This window comes from Apteryx mantelli, chromosome 1 (assembly GCF_036417845.1).
Source record: "Apteryx mantelli isolate bAptMan1 chromosome 1, bAptMan1.hap1, whole genome shotgun sequence".
Lineage (NCBI taxonomy): Eukaryota > Metazoa > Chordata > Aves > Apterygiformes > Apterygidae > Apteryx > Apteryx mantelli.
Window position 1 is genome coordinate 142,689,028 of NC_089978.1, and position 25,326 is coordinate 142,714,353.

The following is a 25,326-nucleotide window of genomic DNA, read 5'->3' on the forward strand; positions in this document are numbered from 1 at the left end:
AATTACAATGTGACCAGTAAGGAAAAGTCTGAACTGAAAGTTTCCTCTGAGCAAAGAGTGAAAACATTTGAATATCCTGTAACCTGAGAAGTACTCATTCTGAATGGATAAAATAATTTTTCACTCTCTTTGTCCAAGCTGAAATGAAGACGACATTTAAAGAAACTCACTAAAATTCCCATCCTTTCATTTTTCACATACCCTGTGGTTCCTCGTTCAATGTGAGAACTATTATTTTATGGTTAAAGCATGGACCAGGAGATAAGGGACTTGGATTGTGTTCCCAGTTGTGTCATATATGTCTCTTGTAACCTTGGGCAAGTTACTTCATACCTCACTAGGCCATAATTTCCCTGTCTGGAGACTACAGATGACTAATTTCAGTGGGGAATTGAGAAGCTTGATTAATGTGGACTAATCTCAGTGGGGAGATGTGAGGTTAATGAACATTGGTAAAGTACTCTGGTATCTTCAAATGAAAATGGTTTCTGTTAAGGTCTTCTTATCTGACCAAGAAGCAAAGGACAGAAATATCATGAAGGGATTTGTTCTTATAGAAAGCAGGTCCAGGCCTGAAAAGAAGACCAAACTGAAAAATCCAAGAAGGCCTGTTCTTTTAAGATTGCTAACCCAGTTTGCATAAGAGGGAAGTTTGAAAACTTTAGGCAGTTATCCACAGAGAGTATAAAATCAAATTTCACAATGAGAAAATATTTCCTACTTACATGTAACATTAAAGAGAAACAGAATACAACCCACAGGAACAGTAACTGCTAGTTACTTATTGTATGCTCTCTGCTCTGTATGTGTACTGTGATTCTTGAAGTAAATCTTTCTGTCCAAGATGCTCTTTTTGTAGCTACTGGTGCACAGTGACATCTTGACATCAGCAATGAGGCTTGAATACTTTCTCTCTCTTTCCCTTTCTTTTTCTCCTTGCTGTCCCCCATTTACTTTTGCTTCAGCATTTCAGTAATGCTGAAACCAAGTTCTCTTCTCTTTTGTTTGCTTTTCCCTTGCCACTGATCAACCATGTTGCTTTATTTCAGACACTGTAATAATAACTACAGCATAAACAGAAGCTCTTAGCGGGAGAGTTAGCTGGGATTTCCCTGCCCTCTTACACAATCATGTTTCTGCAGCACCACTTTTTTGTTTGTTTTCAGGGATTAGTGGCAATATTCCACATACTACTGACATAATGAGGCAGAAGCTTCATTCAAAGAACACAAGACATCATTGATTTTTAAAAGATCCTGGACTACTGTGTTGCTAGATGTGGACATGGAAATTTTGAAAGGCAATAGACTACCCTCAAATTTGAGAGCTAGTAAGATTGCTGGTGGGTTTTTACACAGCATGAGGTATTTCCATGAATATTGTGCTCTGCTCAAAGTTAAATTCAAAGTGTCTGCTTTGAATATCTTATATAGCAGCATGTGCATGCTGTCACTTTGTGTTAGCCAGAGAAACATTAGTTCATGTGATAGACAAAAACACTACTTGGTACAATATAGCCTAATCCAAGACTTTTCACGTGAAACTTTTGTTTTGGTTTTAAGACATTTGCCTTTCAAACTGGTCTGTTTTAATTAGAGTTCAACCTGAATCACAAACGATGGATTTGAACTTTCCCAGCATTCAGTGGTGTTCAGATCTGGCTTTTGGTTTGGCCCATCATAGAGAGAGGGTCAGCTTCAAAGTTCAGATCTGGAAACAAACTTCTACAAAGCATGGGGCTGTAAAGATTATTTAATGAGACCCATATCTCATTTTAATTGTGGATTTGCAGTACAGACACTTGCTAGCATTTTTTTAAAGTACCTTTATGTAAGCAGTGTTGGTTTGGAATACCAAGCTATCTATTTAAAGACTCTTCTATTTAAACACTCAAAAGGGAATTCTCTCTCCTGTTCCTAGTCACAAACCCTAGATCCAGGTCTGAAGTTGGAGTACCTTTAAGTCCTACAGTATTTGCTTCTGAGCTTGGTTTCAAATTCATTCTTCACTTCGAGGACATCACACTTGAAAACAATGGTAGTTCTTTGTGGACTAGAAATTTGATCTTTTTATCCTCATAACATTTTGACTTTTCAGCTGAAACTCACAGTGCTGGCATCCACTCATTTGTCCCATCCTCATGTGCAAACCATTGCAGGTGTGGATCATCATCTTAGGATGGGCTTGTACAATACCTGGCAAAATACAGGCTCAGTTAATAGATGTCAGCACCATACAAATAATAAATAACAACCACTAACCTAACAGATAAAACAACCTGATTGGTAGGGATAGTCAAACAGTTTCAGATTAGACAGTGATCCAGTATGTTTCATGATGCCTGAGAAGATTAAAATAATTGCTCCTTGTTTTTCTGAATCTTGTCATTTCCTAACTTCTGTCAGGACCAGAAGCTCAAGAGCAGAAATACTGTAAAAAGATTTTGCTCTTGTGATGTTTCCAGATTCATTTTGCAAACCAGAGAGGTTTGGATAAGCATCCAGACTTTGTATATTTATCCAAAACCCTCTGAGCTTTTTACTCTTTTAAATTTCTTTCATATGTATGATTTGTGCCACATTTTGCTTACCAGGGCTACAAACTAGACTACCAGGCAGAGACCCTTCAAACACAAAGAAAGATGAACATCATTACTTGAACCTAGCTCTCCTCTCAGAAAGACTTGTAAGGCAAAGCAAATGCATCAGAAATATGAATGCAGCCACACAAGCAGTGTAAGAGCACTTGGAAAATATTTAAGCAAATTTGAAAGCAGCTTCCATTCAGTCCTTTCACCAGAATTTTCTCCTTGGCTTTCCACAAAATTTAAGCTCTCACAGGTGACACCAGTGATTTATGATGTGCCTGCCCAGCTATTTACCCTGTACCTGCAAGATGCAATTTCTGTAGCAGAATTAGCAGAGGGAAGGTGTGCTCATACCGACACATGGCAAACCCAGTCTCCCAGCTGAAACCACCAAGGAAGGGCTAGTTTGGGCTGGACTGTGAACTAAAGGAGATGAGACATGGTCCTTCTGCTACCATGGGAAGTAACTGAGGCATGGTAACATCCTATACAGACACATCAAGACTCACTGCATCTCACCTGTCAAACCCTGCCTTGGCAAGATTGCACCAGAGAAATATGTAAAAGAATTCCCAGCAAATGCAACCAGAACTTCTCCATTACATTCCTATGCACCCTTTTACAGAAAAAGGCAACATTCTAGTACACTATTTGCTAAAAATTATTTTTCTGTTTTTGCCAAGTGTAGGAAATGGGTTTTTATCTATGTCTATAGAGTTCTTTGAAGAATATCCTGAGGCCACTTTGAAGGCCAGAGCCACTGTCTGTCCAGACAAGATGAATACATAATAATTTGTGTGCCTGGAAAATGCTATGCTGGGTACACGGGCTCTGTGTACCTATGGCCAGCGGTCTAATATACTTCTCAGGGCACCCACCCTGGCTGTCAGCTTTTCTGAGTATGGACAGTACATACTCCATGTTCATTGCCATCACCACAAAAGGGTGTACAGGTCAAAGCATTTTTTGATGTCATTATTTCATAGCTAAATGACAAACTATTCTCCTTATATTGCTATTGTAGTGAAAGCTACAATGCTACAAATGGTTATGCCATTTTGTGATATTGCTCTGGACTTAGACCTGAAATCTGATAAATACTTAAAAAAACCCATTATTTATTAGATCATATGTAGGTCAAGTAGATACCTGTTGTATGCTGTTTGGTCTAATAGAAGATACTACCTCTATTCATAAACTTTATTTTGCAAATGTCATGACTAGGTAGAATTAGTACTTTACTTCACAAAAGATCATTCTAATTCTATACTTGGTAGAATCAAGTAAAATGACACTCGGAAAAGCTAGAAGAAAACTAGAAGAAGTTATGTTGTGTTCAGTAGAATCTCTTTATTTTAATCAGTGAGACCAACAAAGTTATCTTCTGGCTTTCAATGTACTGAAATCCTTTTTCCACAAGCAGAATATAGAATAGGATGATGGGATGACAGTAGAATACTTCAAGAATGGGAACTCCTTTACTAAAACCACCATATGCCCTTCAGCAATCACACCTAGATGCCTGCTGCCAGAATAGTTAGAAAGGCAGACTGTGCAGGGGAATCTGGCTTAGCTCTCTGATGGGGTAGATTTAGAATCCTTCTCTTTTTTTCTGAATTTTCCACTGCCCATTTTGAGGCCTTTCCATATAGCTTGAGAGCTTCTGGAACTCTTGCTTTTTGGTGCCTAAACGCTTTCAATGCTTGGTCAGTTAGGCTGGATCCCTGCCCTGGCCACGTGGAAAACCCCAGGCAGCAGAACGTCTAAAAGCCAGGCTGCAGAGCCAACAGCCCGCTGTAGATTTAGCTCCAGGTATCTAGACCGTGCCCTACAAATGTGATTACTTTTGTATACTGTAAATATTGGCATCTAATCTGAAAGCAGCATCTCATCCTTGCAAAATGTCTAGGGCTACACTGGCTTGCTATTGCTCTTGCTTTGCATGTGTTTCTGAAAGGGGGTTTCTAGATTAATATTTCTATATATCAAACAATTGTGTTGGCTTACGTGGGACTATAAGACAGGAGCATGAACAAAATGTTCATGCTGACACATAGAAGAGGCCAGCTGCTAAGATCCTCCTTTGGTTGCAGGTGTCTTACTGGTAGTCGAGGAACATTGTTAACTATTTCCAAATGGGGACACCAAAACATTTAGCTTCTCTCTGAAACAGAAGCAAATGCAACCTCAGCAAAAGCTCTGGCAAGACACTTAAATTAGTTATTTTTTTCAAATTAAAAGTAAAGCAAGGGCATGGATCTAACTCTGCACAGGTATGGTATCTGAGGAGGTGTGAGTACAGGGTGCCAAGAGCAGACTTTAAATACCATGCACTTCTCCTGTATTGATGGCAGGCATGGTGATGCTGAGCATTGCTGCATCCAAATCCCTTTACAGCTCTGACAGCAGCTGACATGCTACAATAGGATGTGAAGAGTAGAGAAGAGACTCCCCAGTCCCAGGAAACAATGCGGCATTCATGGAGCTGTCCTGCTGCACCATTTAGCTGCATGGGCATTGTCCCTGAAAATCCCATTGAATTTGCGTTTCAGATGTGAAATGAAAGCTCTATAGCTGACTTCCTCTGTGGCCTTCACATGAAGGACTACTTGTTATAATATATTGTGTATATATTGTGTGTATATATTGCGTAAATATATATTGTGTGTATATATTGTGTAAATATATTTCCTTTTGCCAGAGGGATAAATGCCTTAATCTTCTTGTGTTCCAGCTCATCAACTGTGAAACAGAGCTAAGAGTATTTCCCTTCTATTCCCCTCTCTAGTTGAAAGACTCAGCTCTTTAAGGCAGGGACTCTCTCTTGCATAAACAGATTTGTGTCTAACACCAATTTCAGCTGGGTATCACTTAGCTGTATGTATGTAATTCAAATAATTAAAGCAAAACGGTACTGGTGCACTAAGAGAACCTGCACAATATATTGAGGTAACATTCATGATTTAACTAAATAGCCTCAAGAAATTCTGAAGTGAGAGCTGAAATTTCATCTGTAGCATCCATAGACACTTGCACACACAGACACACACCCACAGACACTCTGGCATGCCCAGATATAAGAACATAGTGCTTACAACTACCCATAATTCAGCGAACCCTTTAAAAGGTGTTATTATTTAACATGTTTCTACAGCAAAGCACAGGTGTGCACAGTGATTTACAAAAGAACACAGACATGACCACTGCCCTCAGGGATTTGTTATCTAGGTTAGAAGTGACATAAGATAATACAGGAACAGATGACTTCATGCAAATGGCAGTGCAGATTTATTTTTAAAGAAATGTTCTTCTACACAGTGTATTTATAAATCAAGCCATTTAAATGACTGAAAAGAGCAAATTAAAATCCTGATCCAGCAGAGTCCATGCAGTAAATCCACTGAGAAGGTCTGATTTTGCAAGGCAATGACTTCTTAATATTAACATGTGTGGCAGTGGGAATGACAGAGTGTTTGTGAAATTGGGTCCATAGTAAAGTCAAATATAATCACAGAATCACAGAGTAATTTAGATTGGAAGGATCCTCTCTTGACAGCCAAAGAGAATACCCATTCTGAACTGCTTGATTCACTAAAGGCCTACAAAACCCCCACACATGAAAATCTCAGTGACATGAAAGGTTTGGTAGCACCTTTCTCAGCAGTTGCATCCTGCTAAACTGGAGCATAAACTTGACTAGAAAACTAGTTTGCTTAAAAAATGTAATAATACTGTCTCCCTCTCCCCAGTGGAGTTTTTGTTTTTGCTGGGGTTTTTTTTGGTGATGTAAAAAGTATATTTTCTGTTTCTTAAATTGGAGCTGATCTCTCAGAAAACAGATCTCTCAGAAAACTTTAGCAGGCCATATTGTAATGCAAAAGCACTACCAATAACAACCTTAAAGAAAAAGGAAAAAAGGAAAAGATATGTCCACATATCTGTAGATTCCTTTCTCTTTTTTCTTAAATACTGTTTCATATCTCCTTGTGAAATGCCCATAAAAATAGGGAGCATAATGCAGAGACAAATTCTGTACATAACAACTGTTATCATGAATGAACTGATACGACTGAGTTATTATAAGAACACCTGATTCCTCATAGCCCCATTTCATTTAAGGACATGAACATATTTTAGGACCCATTTTTTCTGAGGTGTCTTCAAGAGTCTATGCTCTACAACAAGGGGTGTAAAGAACTTAAAAAAAAACCAGCCCCCCCCAATACTCTGCAAGATGTCTCCAGCTGAGCATTCACATATTACGATATATCAAAACACTAGTCATTAAAAAAAAAAAAAAAAAAGGCCAATACATTCAGCAGGGAATCATTAAGTCCCACAGTGAAACCTCAGTAGATCCAGGAACAGAACACAGAGAGGAGACTATCTCTCTGCTCCAACTATTGCTTCCCACATACTACTTTGACAGTATTAGCAGTAGCATTGTGAAAATACAGCCGACTGTGACAGTACACAGGCTTTTCTCAATGGTACAATGCATCTGGAAACTTCCCCTCATGCTTTGTGCCTGCGTATTTCTCAAGTCATAGTCCTGTGCATTCTTTAAATGAGTGCTCAGCACCATGTTTTGACTAAACCTTGACAAAAACAAGCAGTGGTGCTTTTGAATCAAAACTTAATTTCCCCATTTTTGTAAGAATGAGATATAGACAGTTTGTTAGCTATGAGTTAATAAGTTTGCTACAACAAGTAGAAGTTTACACGTGAGAGACTAAAAATTACCTATTTCTCTGGGCACTGTAAAAGATCCTCCCAAAGCTCATAGCTAGCTTGCTAAACTCACATGAGCTGTCCTAAAAAACTCCAAAGTACATGCTGCCAAAAGACAGTCAGTAACAGAATTATGCTTGCTTTAGAACAGTAATTCTGACAATTATTTACAGTTGCCAGGAATTAACTGAATATGTACATGGGGTAAATTAAGAAAAACAATCCTGTAAATTGTTGGAAGCCTCATTACAGAAACCACTGTGGAAAGCACCACCAAGCCTTCAGAAAATGACCATGAAATTGGAAAAGTGCTTGAAAAAATGTGAAAACCTGAGGCACAGTAAATAGCTTTTTAAATAGACCTGCTTCCAAAAGTACTATAAATAGTGACAGCAAGGAGCTGCAAAGAGGCAAGTGTGAAATAAATCTGGCTCATATACAGCCCATTCTGAAAGAAAATTTGACAAACCCACATGAGCAACAGAAAACAATCCATTTGAGAGAGTGATTCCAGAGCGATGGCCAAAATTCTGGCAGCTCCAACCCTGAAAACTTAGTGGGAGTCTAGAGATGAAAAACGCTGAATAACAGAGGACTCTGTGTATAAAACTATTATGTCATAACACTACACATTCTCAGTTTTGAGAGCTGCATCATTCTCTGTCCTTCCCAAGCCTAACCTATAACAGACATAAGGAACAGTCTACAAAGAAGCCGCTGAAATTATGTTAAACTCCTGATTCTCATTTGTTTAAATTTGACAAAGATCTATTGTGATTAAGCAGACCTATTTGGATGAAACAAATAAAATCAAACAAAACTATTTTAATTAAACAGTGATAGGAAAGAAAGGTTTTAGGCAGGAAACAGGAAAAGAATAAATATTGTAAAGAGAATGTTACCCAACATGGTAACTGAAAGACTCCATTAGATTTCATCAGGAAGCCTGGCTGGAGTAACAGCTGTTCAGTCTGCATAAAGTTCATCATTCGTGAACACTTCTGAATGCAGAGGCTACGAGAAACACCGTATAACCATGACTGACTATATCTGTTATTTTGACAACAAGCTACACAGTAATCATTCAATAGTCACAGTCAATATTTTTTCAGTGAGTGGAAACCCCCCCTGCAACGGTCCACTACTCAGTGTAGTGGACCTCAATGGAGAGCATAAAGGAAGGATAATGTCAAGAAGACCAACAAATTTTTGCATCAGCCTTCACTGAAAGGGTCAATGGTGAGCAGATGCTTACAGAATTAATATCATCAGCAGAGGAACACAATCTCAGTGTTAGATAGAGGGAAGTATTTATCTAAGCTGAATGTTTTCTAGTCAGCTGTCCCTCGTCTCAGGATACTTAATGAAGCCATTTTAGAGCCATTAGTCCTGACAGTCATTAGAGCTGAAAACTTGCAGAGAACTCTAATTAAGAAGAGTTGAAAAAACAAATGCATTACCTTTGTCTGAATGAAAAAAAGAGAGGAATTACAGGACCAATCAGACTAACTTCAGTAAGTGAAAAAATATGTGAACGGAAACCCATTTGTAAGCTCATAACTGAAAACAAGGAGATGAGTAACAGTCAACAAGTATCTGTCAAGAATAAATCATGTCAAACCAATCTAATTTCCTTCTTATGGCACCCAGGTCCTCAGAGGCAGAGAAGCAGCGGTTTATACCATATATCTTGGTCTTAAATGAGGCTTTTGACACTGTCTCATATGACATTCTCATAAGAAAACTATGGAAACCATAACCATATGGGGGCATACTGTCTGGAAATTGTACTTGGAGGGTAGCTATCAAAATGGAAGGAGGTACTGAATGGGTTTCCTTGTGATCTGTGCTGCATCTGACATTGGTCAGTATTTATATTCTTGACTTGAATGAGGGAATAAGGAGTGCTTATTAAATTTAAAAATGATGCCAGGCTGGGAAGAACTGCAAGGAAGCTGGAGAAAGCTTGGGTCAAAATTGAAAACAATCATGAAAAATTGCAGAAATGGTCTGGAAAAAAAAAAAAAAGAAAAGAAAGAGGAGGTAAACAAGAAAGACAAACAAAGATCTATATGTGGGAATAATCAGTTGCACAAATGCAAGATGGAAAACATCTGGCATGATAGCAGCTGCACAGAAGACGACCACAAACTGAGTAAGAGTCAAAAACGTCTTGCTGCTGTGAAAACACCATATTGGCATGAGTAAACAGGAGTGTAGCATGCAAGACATGTGAAGTGCTCCTTCTGTTCTACCCAGAACGGGTAAGGCCTCAGCTGGAGCACTCGGGTGCACCTCCGTCGCTGCACTGCAAGAAACGGGCCAACCAGTCTACAGAGTCCAGGCAAGAGCAACAAGAATGATCAGAGGCCTTGAAACTATGTCCTGCAAAGACTGATGGAACAATTCTAGAAAGGGGACAAAAGTCTTTAAATGTTTAAAGGCTGCTGTTAGAAGAATGCAAAAATCAGTTCTTTGTAGAGTAAGAAGCAATAGGTTTACATTCCCTGAGACAGTTTCAGGTTAATATTTGTAACGTGTATAACAACAGGAGTTCTGAGCACTGGAAGAGGCTGTCCAGGGGACCTGCAGCATCTCCACCACTGATGGTCTTTAAGAGCAGGATAAAAAAAAAACTGTTATAAATGACATCTGTATTATAGCCTATGTTGAGGGATGGTTGAGGGGTGGACTAGGTGATCTCTTGAGGTTCTTTCCAGTCCTACTTTTTTATGGCATTTTATGCTTATACAAACTACAGTGTTCTGTAGTTCTTACATGTAGCACTGGGTGTAGTAAATTAGAGGATTGGAAAAATTATTCCTATCCCTGCATTCAGCTTTTAGATTATAAACCAAGAAGCCCAGAATCAGTTACACTGAAAATGCAAATAGAGAAAAGATCTGCTCCAGACAGTGAGAAAACTCTCACTGACTTCTATTACCTTTGGATCAAACTCAAAGAGAAGAGTCTGTAGTATTTTCTTTGAGAACTGTTAAAGAATATGTTGAATAAAATACAAAATTACTAAGCCTGCCAGCAAAAAATTTCGTCCATCCCTACCTGAGGTGCTACTGTTTAATTTTAGCTTGCTCATTTAGATGTATCTATTGTTTTCTGCCCATAAGAAATTACTCAATGTGTCCTCAGCTTTCACTTGCAAAAGAAGACTTGTCCAAAAAGATTGGTTTGGCAAAAAAATCTAACTTCTGCTGTGATTCATTTCCTCTTACCACTGACCTATATTGTATTTTGTCATATAATCAAAGATCCGCTGGTGTCTACAGACTGTGTAAGTTTGTTTTGTTTAATAGCAGCATGTAACTTTTTATCTATCATTATTGACCCAGGATTTAGCAAATTACTGTCTAAACAGTATATATTCCACAGTCTAATATTTCAAGTTAAATTACAGTTCTAATAGCTGACATTCAGTAGCACTCTTACTCATCTGGCTACTGACAGAAAACATTTCTGAATGATGTGTGGAATAGTAATATCCTTATCTAGTTACTCAGAAAAATAGATGCCTTGCTAATAACAATGAAACAGTTAAATATGTAAAGCTGCACCCACAGTTGAATGATCAAAATATATATTTAGCATACATGATTCTCAGCTGATTGTGGTGATATGCTGCTGAATATATGTGTATTAGAACATAGTAAACTATAGCAATTATGGAACTTGTAATAATTTCCACATCAGACCATACTAAGTTTAGCACTCAGCAGTCTAAAAGTTAGTCAGAGATGACATCCAAATTAGGGCTAAAGTATAGGCTGCTCCAAGATTGCAACAATGGATAAATAGACTCCTTTCAACCTATCTGCCAGAAATTGCTCATTGTAGGAAGCAATGATCCAACATCTGTTTGTGTGAGCAGAAACTGCCTACACTAGTGAGTGTTAGAGCATGTTTTAAATGCAACCTGCAGTCAGAATGCAGATGAAGTCAGGCAAATGGTAGCAGCTCTGACTGGCAGACCATGTGCAAGAATTCTCTCATATCCCGCCAGATTGCAAGAATTAACCCTCACTAACTTAAAAAAAAAAAAAATAGCTTCATTGCAGTTGGTATAGATGGTCATCTTCTACTACAGTTTTCAGATCACAGAATTGCTGTTTGCTATTCTGTGTTTCGGAAATTAAATCAGAAATGTCTTATTTGACACCAAGGAAGGCATTTCTAACACTGAAATGGATGAATACAAGGGTCACACTAAGAGCCAAACAGTGTCTTCTCCATCAAAATCAGATCTCACTGGAATTATTCCAGTCTACATGACAGATTTTTCTTTTTTTAAGTCAAACAAGGAATTTTTCTTCTGAGACACAGACAGTGAGCAAATATAACGCCAAATTACTGGGGTGATCATGATATTTACCAGGAAAAGAAAATTCTAGCTTCAAGTTAGTTGGGTCAAATCTCAAATCTGCTGCTATTTGTAACAGTGTCTCTTCTTTTCATGAATGTTTTTGCAAAGTCTTGGCTTTGCTTCATTGCAGAACAGGAATATTTTTGAATATTTTTTCTGAATCTCTGAAAATTTCATAAGATAAGATTATTGTTCCCCATTCAGGTATCACAGCAATCATTATTTAAATTGTTTTAGTCACCTGAAAAAAGACTTCCTTAGAAATGATTCCACATGGTGACATGCTAATGGAAGGCCCTGTATAGAGCAGATACATTATTTGAGCACAGAGGTTTCCCTTCCTTCTCCATCAGCATTTTCTGATAGACTGTATTGATCCTAGGTGTTTAGAGAACTGCTGAGGTAATGTTTATACTGAGTTCAAGAGAAGTTTCAGAACATTGTCTAATTAAAAAAAAACAAAAACAAAAAACAAAAAACAAAAAACAAAAAACAAAAACACTTACTTCTTAGCAGGTTCATGATGCCCTAACTTGCAAAATGAATCCAGCTTTCAAGACAGATTTTATTTCTGAGCCTTTCTTATTTTATAACTGTATCAAGACACAACAATGATCTTTTCAGAGAGTCAATATGGTTTCCACCTGGTATTATCCCATGACTTGAGATAATTTCACTACTCCTATAGCTCTCAAGTGGGTGAAAGAAAGATGCTTTCCTCTGGTGCTGAAGGTAACCAGGGGTATGATGGGGGAGAGGGGGAGAGAAAAGAGGATAAAGATATAGAATATTCTTTAGATTTAAACAACTGATCAAGGGAAATGTCTTGTGAAAACTCCCGGACAGGTCACTGACAGAGTGGTCATTATAAAATGGCTTACCTTCTACTCTGGACACGTGGAATATGTTGAGCCTACAAATAAAAATGAAGCAATATGTCTCTAGTCAATCTCCTGGTAAATTTATTGAACTATAGCTTTATTCCATGATAAGAGTATGTTGCTATTTTTTATAGGCTTTTCTGCACATGTTTCAAAAATGTCTGAACTCAAAAATCTTCATGAGGCAGACTGCATTCTCATTTATTCTCATCCTGAAGAGGAAGGAAATCTTGAACTTTTCTAATATCTAGTGTTTACTATATCTCATATTTCTAGTTTTTCAATTTATAGTTTAGGAATAGATATTTTTTAGAAGGAAATGAAGAAAGAAATCCTGCAAGTCAACAAGATATACTTTAAAACATGGGTCTCAGCTTGACTTCAGCTGGAAAGTGAAGAAGAGAGGAGTGAATATTGCTATGAGTTTTTACAGAACATACTAGGAACTAGAACAGAGGTTCCCAAGCTTCTCAAACTTTTTTGGAGTGCTATCAACCCTCAGAATTTCTTGTGGCCCACCAGGCATCATTATCATCAAACTTTTAATTGAAAACACTATTAAAAACACTGTTTAATATGGCTCTGTGGATTAGCTGCAAACCTTTTACCGTGGCCTTCTGGACCACCAGTGTTCTGTGGACCATGGTTTGGGAACCACTGAACCAGACTACACACGTAGTACACCCCAACAAAACATTTCTGTGTCTGAAAGCAAAGTCAGTCCTTCTATTGCACAGTGTACTCAAATAATACACGAGTGAGTTTAACCTTCTCAGTACCCAAAGAAAACATCACTCTTATTTTTCTCTTACCTTAATTTTCTTTTTTGTTGCTTTGGAGAAACAAGTTAATGAAGCCAAAAAACAGTTTACGATTGCTTCTTGTAGGATCTCTCTCAAATCCAGCAGTGGTGTAACCTTTCAGGAAGCTATCTATGAAAATAAGAAATATAAAAAACCCCACATTGTGCACAGGTCATTCCAGAAAAGTTACGATATCTGTGAAACCTAAAATAAAAATTTAAAAATAGCTTCTAAGGTTATTTCTTTTTTTTTTCCCCAGAAGATTTTTTTTTTCCCTTCCCAAATCCATTAACCATGTTAAAACTCTGTGTGTGGTCATTAAAGCATTTCAGCAACTTTTTGCAAATTCTTTACAGTTATTCTTTGGCTGTGGTACAATAAGATTGTCTGTTTATCACCAGATAAATACACAGGAGAAGATGATGATAGCACTGAGAAATAGTTTTGTAGGGAAACATTATAAAGGAGAACAGCAAAACATGAAGGGCCGTCATCCAAACCTAAATTAAGTTAATGACAGAACGCAGAGTGGGAAGCAGCTGTAGTGTCCCTTTCAATCATTCTGCCACTGTATCTCTTTGCTTATGTATCCCAAAGGTGACTCAGCCAACCAGTGTCTAATAAAGAAATGGGGTTATCTGCCTCTCTTCATATAGTCGGTATCAACAGCTGTAATACGGAATTGGGAACAAGGAACTTTGGCAAGTAGTGGCATCATAAAAAAAGAAAAACTGAACTTTAAACAAAAACAAGCCTATGCTTATATGACTATCTCAGTTGCTTCAGAGAGGAAATAAAGCTGCCACAAGCAGTTCACTATGCCATGTACATGCAAGAGCTAAGATAAGGCAGAAGTTTGATTCAGAGGGTGAGTGGGAAAGAGGAGTTACAGCAAAGCTAATACGCAAGAGAAAACAGAAAAGGAAAGAGCTGGTCTCTACATTACCTTGAAAGAAAAAAAGTGCCCACCTAAATCTTGTCTTTACAGGCCTCTTTTGCTATACTTGGCAGACAGCACTAGCAAAGGGCACTACCGGAGCATTTATAAAGATGGATTAACAACCTTCCCTATTTGCGTCCTAGCCCTCTTGCATATCTGAAAGGGTCTGGTATTTCTTAAGGTGTCTGAACACTCATTTCTCCCACGCAGTGCCAACTCTTAAAGCCAGCTATTATCTTCTGGTGAGCATTGCCATCAGTGACTCACCTATTATTCATCTGAAATACATACAGTTCCCTTCAGCTAGCAAACCTTACTAGATAGACACTGTGCAACCAAATTGTGTTGCCTCACCACACCAATGTCCAAACGCATTGCCCAACTCCCCTCCGGTTAAGAGGGTTAGATGGGACTGTCATACTGCTGGTGCTCAACTGGGGCACTAAGCCCTGGTCTAGCCATGCATTTAAAATATGCATGCAATTTTTTAAGAATGAGAAATAGACATTAGTAGTGATGCTCTCCTTACATTCCCACCTGATGACACTTCTGTACATAACGTGCGTACTTTCTCCAGTAAGCGCTGCCTTTCTGCAAACCCACCAGCTTTTGGCTTCTCTCCACAGGAAGCAGGGAAGCTGCATTCACCTATGCCATTACTGCTGCTGGGGTTGCGCACGCCGTCACGGCTGCCTGCAGCCAGGGCAACCTCAGCAATTGCGGCTGTGACCGAGAGAAACAGGGCTACTACAACCAGGAGGAGGGCTGGAAATGGGGAGGCTGCTCTGCGGATATCAGATACGGCATTGAGTTCTCCCGGAGATTTGTGGATGCCCGAGAAATCAAAAAGAACGCCCGGCGGCTGATGAACTTGCACAACAATGAGGCTGGAAGAAAGGTATTCTGGAAAGGAGGAGGGATGGGGAAACATGTGAGCTGGAGGAAGGGGGGGAGGTTGGTTTGATCTAAAGAGGAATTCCCCGACAATTCACCTCTTTCTCTGCCGGTATCCCCTATCCATATCAAATTACCTGATAGTGTTTAATGTTTACATTTTGTTGTTGTTTCTTTTTATTCCGAGCTGATTATGTATTACAGCTCCCGTTGCAGTTCCTCTAAATATTTCTGCTTCTTAAGCCTTCTTTCCAGTCCCTCCACTAACAGCCAGAACTTTGCCGGAGCTGTCTGGGATAACGACAAATCTTTGCTTTTCATCTCCTTTGCAAAAATCTAGCAAGAGATGATGGGCTTGTGATGGGACAGGACTGGACTGCTGCATTGCTGAACTCCCACAGCACTGGTAGCTATTTATTCCATCCAAAACCAAAACACTTATTTGACCACAGCTCTAATCAAATACATCAGAGCAAATGCACAATTGTCCACTTCTCCCTGGTGGGGTACAAACAGCTGCATGATAAGTGTCACTTTGGAAGAAGAAACAATTTCATGTCTACAACCATGACTGAATTGCTTGCAATTGAAAAAATAAATTGGCATAGCTCCATTATGTTTATGTCCATTGAATAATTATCCTCACAGCTCTCAAATTTGTCCTTTAAAAAGTAAAATAAATCCTTCTACACAATATACACCAGCCTCAGAAGAGATTTTACTAATCTCCTTCAAAGTGTTTTCACCCAGGTTAAAAAAAAGTGTGGCTTCTGCCATCCAGTGCATATATATTGTGTTGTGGGAGACTCCAATACACTACTTCTTCCCCTGCAGCCCCCAAAGTCAGACTGGTATTTTCTTCTCTAAAACAGCATGTGTTTTTATTCTACACCAAGCACTAGTTGTTGAGGTCAACCTCAGAGATGTCTGAATTGGTGGTGGCAGATGCAGTACAATCATCTTACGGTCTGTATTTTGGAGAACGTAGCAAAACTTCCAGAGGATTGCAGTCAGTTGCTCACTGAAACTGAGGGGTTTATATGGGCAGTTATCCACTGGGGGAAAGCGTTACATAAATTTGAAATGATGAAAGAGACCAAATGTGGTGCATAATCTCAAGTGAAGAGACAGGATTCAGATGTGAGGGAGGCAACTGATTCTGAAGAGCACAACAGAAAGCATCCTTAAGAGTGGTGCACTCTTTTTCCCTAAAACTGCTCTGTCAGGTGGGTAAGAGCATCTAATACAGGAGTACCACTGCATGGAAGGCTGGTCCCAGGCTTGATCACCTCCCTTAGTCGAGGTGTTTCACCTTGGCATCATGCATTGCATTTGGAGACAAAAGCAGAAGAAAGCCACATGTTAAACTTGCAATGGAGCACTTAGTACTGCTTAGATGGATTATGATCCCTACCGAAACTGGCAACTTCTTGTGGTACTGTAGACCCCCACAGAGATGACACAAGTCCTGTTTTGAACATGCTACAGTCTACACGTAAAAGAGGGCCAGAGGAGCAAAAGTGGATGCACAGATAGAGAACAGTGAAGTACCTTGCCCAAGGACAGAAAGCAGATTAGTATCTGAGCTAGGCACTGATCCCAGGTCCCCGAGTTCTAATTACAGTCTGGTAACCACTAGACCACATTGCTGATTCTTATTAAGCAAATTATATTTTTACTGTTCATCAGAATTTCATAAACAGGGGGATATAAGTAAACCAAAGAAGTGTGTGTTTGTACAAATATTTCTGGTAGCAGTATTCATGCAAATGCATTTATTTTAACATTTTTAAGAACTTCATTTTCTGCGAATGTTCTTGCAAAAGCAAATGATATCATTCACATTAATATTTTTGAGATATGAAGAAAAAGGCTTGTAAATACTGACAAAACAGGCTTTTCCCCCAGATACAGTTCTTTACAAATAGTGTTTTGGAATTCGCCCACTTTGTTGTTGGTGGTATTTTTCAGTAGTCATTTATATCCATATATTTTCATTATAATCATTAATGCATCATATCATTTTGAAGAGCTAAGGTTGACCAAAATGGTTTGATGAAGTTCTTTGTTTTTATTTTTGTTTTTTAAGTACAACCCATCAAATCCTGAGGAATGTGATCATATAAAAGATGGTTTGAGGGCCATGTCTAGAAATAATGTTGGTGTTATGACATACATTCCCATGAAATGAATATGCAAAGTTGTAGAGTATATTATACTTGGTGATTTTGGTTCATCTGAGATCATCTGGTATTTGTATAAATTAGATATTCTGATTTTGAGGACTGACTGAAATGTAAAGTCAGAACAAAACTCTGGAAACATGGGTACATTGTGTTTGTTTTCTGGGTTGGAACTTTATGAAGCTACAGAGTTTAATGCAATTTCAACCTGAAATCACAAGTCTCTTTTGAGAATCCGGATGAACTTTAAACCTCCTACTTTCATCCGATATTCAGCAGCTTTGGGGAGCCTGTGTAAGCTTGGATTAGATTGCGAACCCGAAACAAAATCTGAAACGAGGAGCTTTGCTTACATGCAGATGTCATTCGGACATATTCTACATGGTCCTTGTTCACACTCATGCCAGAAATACTGCATTTATGGCTTCACAATTGCTCAAGTATAACACTGAATTTACATCTTTCTTCTTTCCTCTTCCAAAATCTCACAACAATCTTAGGGTAGGACTGATGAGACAGTAAACAAAATACATGCTTTTGTAGGTTCCTACAGAGAACCTACAGTGAGAATGGTTCTGTCAATCATTAATATATTCCTTAGTTACAGTTCAATCTTATCAAAACTAGTATTAAGGGAAAAAAAAAACCCACAACAACTTGAATATCAACTTTAGTCAGTTCAGTTCCCCAAAGTCTTACATTCCACAGGACCTCTGCTATTTAAAAAAACCCCAACATTTACATCTATAATACTAAAGCTTACCGTATTCAGTCCTTGCTCACATTGAACTGGCTTTTTGAGTTGGGTAAGATCAACAATATATAGCCCATAAATTTATTATTTTAATTTTAGTCTTCCCTCTAAATCCCAGAGCTGCCTAATACAGAAACATCAGGAATGAAAGGACGCAAAGAGCCCCCAGCACCACCTAAAATTATTTCCAATTTGCTCTGAAGTCAGGGGAAGGCCCTCAATGACTATTATCAGGTGTCAAGAAAACCATTACTAGAAGCATTATTCTGGAGCCTAGTCAGCATTTTCAGCCCCAAGGCAATAATTTGGATACAGTATTAAACCACTGCAAGGAAAGTTTCATGGACTGTGGCAGGAATTTTGCCTGCTCTCAGTTTCTCCCACCACCTGTCCCAGAATTGCCTCTTCTCCTCTCAGATATGGCTAGGAGTCAGAAACATTTGTAACTATAGCAGTGACTGTAATGTTTTGCTATCATAAGGATGTTCTCAAAAGCTGGCCTGCTGGTATTTCACTGTTGTTAAAAATAGAGTACTGAGGAATTTCTTTTTGAGGAAAAAACAGCATGCTGGATAAATAATTACACAAACTTTGGAAAACAGATGAGGGGGAAAAGAGTTTTGGAGGCTGTTTAACTTGATTCTGGAGCAGGGATGCTCAGCACAACATTCCAATAAAGCACCTCCTTGGAAAAAAACAGATATTTAGGCTTTTCAGGGAATTTCTGGTGACTGTGGAAAGACTGAATCCCCTAATTGCTCTGCGTTGCATTTCTAAGAATTGTTTCAGCTAATGACAAGTTTGTGAAGTTTCTAATGTGTTTGTAATAAATAGCACCAGTGACAAAACAACAAACTTGCCATCAGTGCCATTTGGAAGAAATAAAGGCTTAGGAACTCGTGGTGACATGAGATGCTACTGATGGAAGACTTATGCTTTGCGACAAAATCGCACCACGCTGTGTAAAAGAGCAAAGTACCTAACTTCACTATTATTTTTTAAATGTCTACTGTGATTCAGAATGGAATGTACAAATGTGGTAAACTAAGCATCTACCCGCCCCCTTGCCATGGAAGACTAGCATAAGTCTAATGCAAATGTTGCTGTGAAAAGGGGAAAGAATGGTTTGTTGCAAATCTGAATGATTACAAAGAGATCTGCGGGCAAAACCTTGATAGAGTAATGAAAAATTAAATACCAACAGACCCAAGTAAGCTTTGATGCTGTTTTGAGACAACTTTCCACCATGTATTTTTGGCAACAAGTATCTTTATTCTGGGATAAATGAACTTAGAAAGAGTAACATCTGGGAACGTATGCCATTAATCTTAACTTTTTGTTGAAAGCTTCAAAACAATAACCTGCTCTCATGGGAAATCTCAATTAGAAAAATGGGGGGGTTGTTTGTTTGTTTTTAAGGTGAGAGCTAAAAGAACAAGCTGACAAACTGGTAGCAGATCACAGCTTTTACCAAGAAGAAGAGAATGTTTCCAAAAGTTTATCAATCAATTAGGCTCTTACTATAGACAATGACTGTGGTTATGTGGAGAAAAAGCTGGCCTATTTTTTTCCCTTCCAGAAGCACACCCACAACACTGAGTGCCAGAAACTCAGCCTGGTACCATCCCAATATTTATCCCTTTGTAATGTCAATGGGTTTTTCTTGTTGTTTTTTGGAATGCCTGGAAGATGACAACATCTTATTTTACATTTGAAACAATAAGAGTGTGGGGACAAAAAAATTTTCAGACTCTCTTTAAATGAGATTATTCAATTACTTGGGACAACATTTCCATCTAAGCCATGACTAGTTCTCACAGTTCCTGGCGCCACAGAACTGTGGTACTGGGAAGGGTTTTTGCTGACATGCTTTGGCGGTAGAACAGCTAATGAGGTGATTTGATGGTCACCGTTCATTATATATGTATGTATGTGTGTATATATACAGTATGTGTGTGTACATAATTATATATATTTATATATATTTATATACGTTGTCTATGTGTGCATAAAATATGTAACGGTGTTAGCTCAGTTCACCCCATGTGAAATATTTAAATTAATATGTTCACGTCTGCAAGATGTTCAGCTTGCCTTAAAAGGTTGCAAACTGCCCTCACTGTCACCTAGCCAGAGATAAAGGTTAGACATAACCCCCAAAAAGAAACTCTGGATGAAATGCACCAAAGTTGCAGTGGTGGCTGAATCGCAGTTTCAAAGTGAAAGCTAACTGATTTTATGCTCCTATATATCTAAAATGTTCTTCAAAATGTGACTTTGGTTCCTAAGACATTTCAGCAATTTAAAGAATGTGACTTTCCAGGTTTTAGAGCCCTCAGCCCATCATTTGCTGAAACTTTCTTTCTCTGAAAGAAATGAACAATTTCACTGCCCATCCATCGTAAAAATACTCATGAAAGAAAAACTTTCGATAACTGTGCTTGATGGCATACTTTCCACTTTCCCACTTAAATTGATCTGCAGACAGATATAAAAGCAGCTTCAAAAAGTTCAGTGTTACAGCTTGGGTGGGTTAGATGGATAGCTAATGCTTATCCATATGTCCTGAGTATGCAAGCTTTGGCTCAAAATCTCATGAGGATAGTTCTCCTGCTTCCAGTTGGGCTGGATTTACCAGCCTATTTTTTTCTTCCAGAAACACACCCTTAACATTGACTGTCAGAAGCTACATCTGGTATTATCCCAACATTTTGGACATGTTGCTTGAAAATTAGAGGGGGAAAGTAGCCAAATATTTGAGAACCTGCTAAACAGTTTTATTCAAGAAATGGGCATGCCCATGCACACGATGCAATGTCTGCAGGACACATATAACATTCATATAGCAAAATATTACTACACAAACCCCTCCCCCCAAAACTTGACATCTCTATATTGCTTGACCTTATAAAAACAACATGAAATATTTTCATCCCTTTAAGATGATATTTAAAATTTTATCTGCAAGCTTTACAGCAAGTTCCATAGAAAAGATAGTGAAATATTGCAATCACACTTGGGTTTGGGATGATTTAAAGGGTGTTTCTCAAGATTTTTGCTTTTGACGTTTCACTGAAAAAATAAAGTTCAGAAAGTTTTGACCCGCTGCAGCAATTTATTGCTCTAAGTTAATGCAACTCTTTAGAAACTATTTTCTCTCTTCTAGAAGGTAGGGAAGAGGCATTGCTGGGTAAGGCTCTATAGCCCATCCTCCTAACAGTAATGGCCTTCATCTGATGGGCAGCAGGTCCCAAAATCCAAGGCTTATTTTCCTGCTAGCCAAGAGGAGAGTTTGGGTGAAGAGAGGAATGGGCTTTCTTCAGTATTTTACATGCATTCAATGGGGATACTGTGGGAGTGGGTGCCTTACCTGAAGAGGTAGGTGAAGGGCAGGAGGAGTTGAATTCAGGCTCCTCAGTCCTGCTGGAGTTTGGCCTGTCGTGGAGGAAAGTGGTCTTGCTTTGTGGCTGTATCCAGACCTGCTGCAAAGCGGTGGCTCCACACTCCCATCGAACTAAACAGTAAGAAAAATAGGGGTGTGACATGAGAGAAGTAAACACAGTAAGTCAGTGCCTCATCTCCCATCCTGCAAAGTATAAATACTGTTTCAATGCTAGATGGAATGGCTTCTGACTGGAATGTGCAAGAGAAAAATATGTAGCTGAAGCGCCCATATTCCTCTCTTGCTGGCTCTGAGCTAGGGTTCACAGTGAGTGTCAGCCTTTCCTTCACAGGGCTGGGTACAAGCCGATGAGATGTGACATGAACTCCTCTATTTTGGATCCTCTGATATCCTATTAAAGAAGAACATTTTAAGGATATTTGTATTAGAGGAGTAGCATTACATCCTACTAATATTAGAACCTCTAGCTATTCGAGTCCAAAAAAATAACAAAACAAAACCCAATTTTGTTTCCCAGATGGATCCTTGAGATCAGCATTTTGACAGTAGTGCTGGACCCCAGGCTACACTGAGACTAAAGTTAGACAGTGCCCATGTAAAATCTATAAGCCAGAGGCTCTCATGGCTGCAGCTGCTTGAGTATCAAAGGCAATGATGACATCCTAACACCAGAATCCATCTCTCTTGATATTGCTATTACTCAAGGCAGAAGTTGATCACTAGCATATTTGATGAGGGAAAACTGAAGTTTTCTATTTCTTTTTGATACTGCAGTCAAAAAGTAATATGGATTTTGTTACATTCAACATCTGGTCCAAAAATGTGCATTTCCACTAAGGAAAACACAAACCAGAAAAGTCAAGCCAAAACAAATACACACAAAATGTTACTATTGTTTTTACATATTTTATCCAGATAGGATTTTTAATAAGTACAGAAACCGTATCTGATGTTATGCAGTTGGGTCTAGATATGAAACTTGAAAAATGAATTTCTTTTCATGCATATCATTTTGTTTTAATCAGTCTTTGCAAGGTTTTTCTACTTAACTGGCAGCGGACAACCCTCAAATTGCATTTTCAGTGTATGATTTATATAGGTATAAAAATATGTGGAATAAAAAAGCTTGAACATTGCATTTCACAATTCATTTAACAAAGTAGCAGTAGTAGTTAGAAAATTTTACTTGGCAAGATCATACTGGAGTGGGAGTGGGCCTGTATGTGGAAAATGGACCTAAAGAATGTTCCTGCCATTAGTCTGAGGCAGCACAGTCCAGTGATGGGAATTTGCTTTGGGAAGTAGATCCTGCTGTAAACTATTCAAGATTAGATATGAGGCACTGACATATGACAAATGAAACTGCTGAAAGAGTGGGTCATATGAGCTACTGATTTTCAATCTTTAATCAGGCACCTAACTTGGCATAACGTATTAGATTTGAGTAAATAAGTGCCTTTAAGGCTCAGGGTCAAAGCTTTGACGGGAATTTTGCTGAGGACAGTTAGGAAGGAAACGTTAGTTACTCTTCATTCACAGCATTAAGTGAACAGGGTCAAATTCTACCACCTTGGCCAGGCTCAGTGGCCTCTCACTTGCAAGCTTACCATATAAATGGTAAGCTACAAAACAGTAGTGTAGCCTGAATAGTGTATAATCAGGGATCTCTGTATGACATCTCACTGGGCTTCATAGACATACCTCCTAGAAACCTGGAGGGCACCAGCTTGTCAGCAAAAAGGAACGTTCAGCAGCATCTGTGGGGAAACAGAAAACATCTTACTTTGAATCTGCTTAGTTTGGGCCTTCTATTCCCTGACCTCCAAGTTTCTGGGCACAATTTTATACCCACAGCTGACTGTGGGCACACAAATTACAGCATTTAGGAATTTAACTACCTGATGATTGGGCCTGCACTCAGTGTTGTAACCCCAAGCATTCCAAAATCATGAGACAAGGCTTCAAAAAAATAAAAAACCTGTGGCATTGGCTTCAGTATCATAAATTAATACATTTTGAATTCTTCTGGTTTTTTTGAGCCTGTAGGGCTTGCATTTTAAAGTTTTTCCACAATCATAAACATAAGGAACATTTCAAAGAATACAGCAAAGAAATCAGATTTCTGTATCTATATAATAAAATCAAACACAAAACTGGACTTTCAGAAAAGAAAAGAAAAAAGAAATCAAGACAGGATAAAGTTGCTGGAGATTGTACTAGAGTGTGTATCAGCCTGTGCATAATGATAGCATATCAGCCAAATACACACACACGCACAGACAAACATACATCTGCACATGCATATCTAAACATACGTATATAAAGATACCAGCTAGGACACAATGGTAATATCTTTGTTTCCAGGAACAACACAACTTTCTCTAGTAGAAAGGAAGCACATCAACGAGAGATACTGAGGCTCCTTGGAACAATGTCCAGGGTGTTGAGCCTGCACAGGAATTAGAGTCTTGCAAGCTTTACATCTTCCCACTCTTGGAGCAAGTTACTGACTTGGCCTTTTCCATCTAAAAACCAGACGTTACAAACACACCCAGAACCTGACAAAACACATACTAAACCCACAAACCTGCTCTTCACCATAATTTCTTACTTGGGGAGAAGATGGTCTCAGATCAGGTGTGACAGGATTGGTCTCATTGCTAATGCTTTCCAGGAAGTCCTTAGATCCTGTGGCGCTCTCTGGTGAAGGTGTGGAGAAGGTTGCCTCTATTTACTTTTTGCTGTAACTTTTGCTGCAACTACATGTTGGCTAGTGGTTGAAAGAGAGCTGTAGAAACAGGCTGGTTTAAGAAAACACACTTTAGAATTATCAAACAATGCTTATAAGCATTTTGTTTCAATGTGTACATGCACACCTAAATACCAATAGATTATTTTCACACAAATTTGCGGAACAGGTTTGGAATCTTGTTTGGGGGTCTTTGAAAAATCACATCCTCCTGCACAGACACAAAGTAGAGTTAGAGGAACCTTAAAAGACCCCAGAATATTTCATACAGCCTCCCACTACTCATGGCTGGTGAAATGTTGCCGCCTCTGCGGCTCATTGCGGCAAGTATTCTGCTTTCATTTTTTTCCATAAGGAAGTCAGAAAGGTGACATGGTTCTTTAGAGAGCAGTGGCCTTCCAAGGGTCCACAGAAAACAGCTTGTAGCCCCCTTGATTTTCTTTTCAGAGTAGCTGCAGCTATAAGAGCTTCTTCACATAGCCAGTAAACCTTCTTGAGAATTGCTTTTTTCTGCCTCTGAACACTGAAACACTAACTTCATCTTGACTCAGTGACAGCCCACAGTTCCAGAAAGTCTAAGGTATTTTTGAACTGGATGCTCAGCTGTCTTATACTTGCTACTGTATGTTGGCAAGGGAGAACCAAAACTAAATATTCTCTTTAATATTGAAACCCCAGAAATTTGGGAAAAAACAAAACATACAATTTAAGTGAAACTCAAACAACTCAGGAGGGTGCCCTCTATTTGCAGGAATAACCAAAGCTGTACAGCTTTTATTTTAAGGCCAGTTTCTTAAGCAGTAAGCATTTTTTACTTCCCTTCTGCTTCATTATGCCATTGTACTCAGATTTCTGCCCTTTTATCTCTTGCCCATTTCAGTCATGTTCTGGGATTTGCAATGAAACCACTACAGGAGATGGTCTGCAGCATCAGTAATGCTTCAAGACAAGCTCGGTGGCTAGTATTTCTTTGTTAGCATCCTGTTGCAAAGGAGAAAGATCAGTCTGCTTTGTTCTTCAGCC

At 38.7% G+C, this 25,326-nt stretch overlaps 1 protein-coding gene and 1 long non-coding RNA gene across 3 annotated transcripts in view; one reads left to right on the top strand and one right to left on the bottom strand.

Annotated features, from left to right (window-relative positions):
- WNT7B (Wnt family member 7B) overlaps positions 1 to 25,326 on the top strand; it is a 97,131-nt gene that overhangs the window by 70,277 nt on the left and 1,528 nt on the right. Inside the window, exon 3 of the mRNA XM_013947827.2 lies at positions 14,947 to 15,218. Coding sequence (XP_013803281.2) covers positions 14,947 to 15,218 — 272 coding nt within the window. The remainder of the gene's footprint in view (positions 1 to 14,946; positions 15,219 to 25,326) is intronic.
- LOC106488791 (uncharacterized) lies at positions 2,145 to 21,633 on the bottom strand. 2 transcript variants are annotated; one of them, XR_001293286.2, is made up of 3 exons: positions 21,522 to 21,633; positions 13,390 to 13,509; positions 2,145 to 2,195 (listed from the first exon to the last, which is right to left on the bottom strand). It is a non-coding gene; the product is annotated as an uncharacterized lncRNA (long non-coding RNA). The 2 variants fall into 2 exon arrangements; XR_001293287.2 differs by lacking the exon at positions 2,145 to 2,195 and adding an exon at positions 12,596 to 12,609.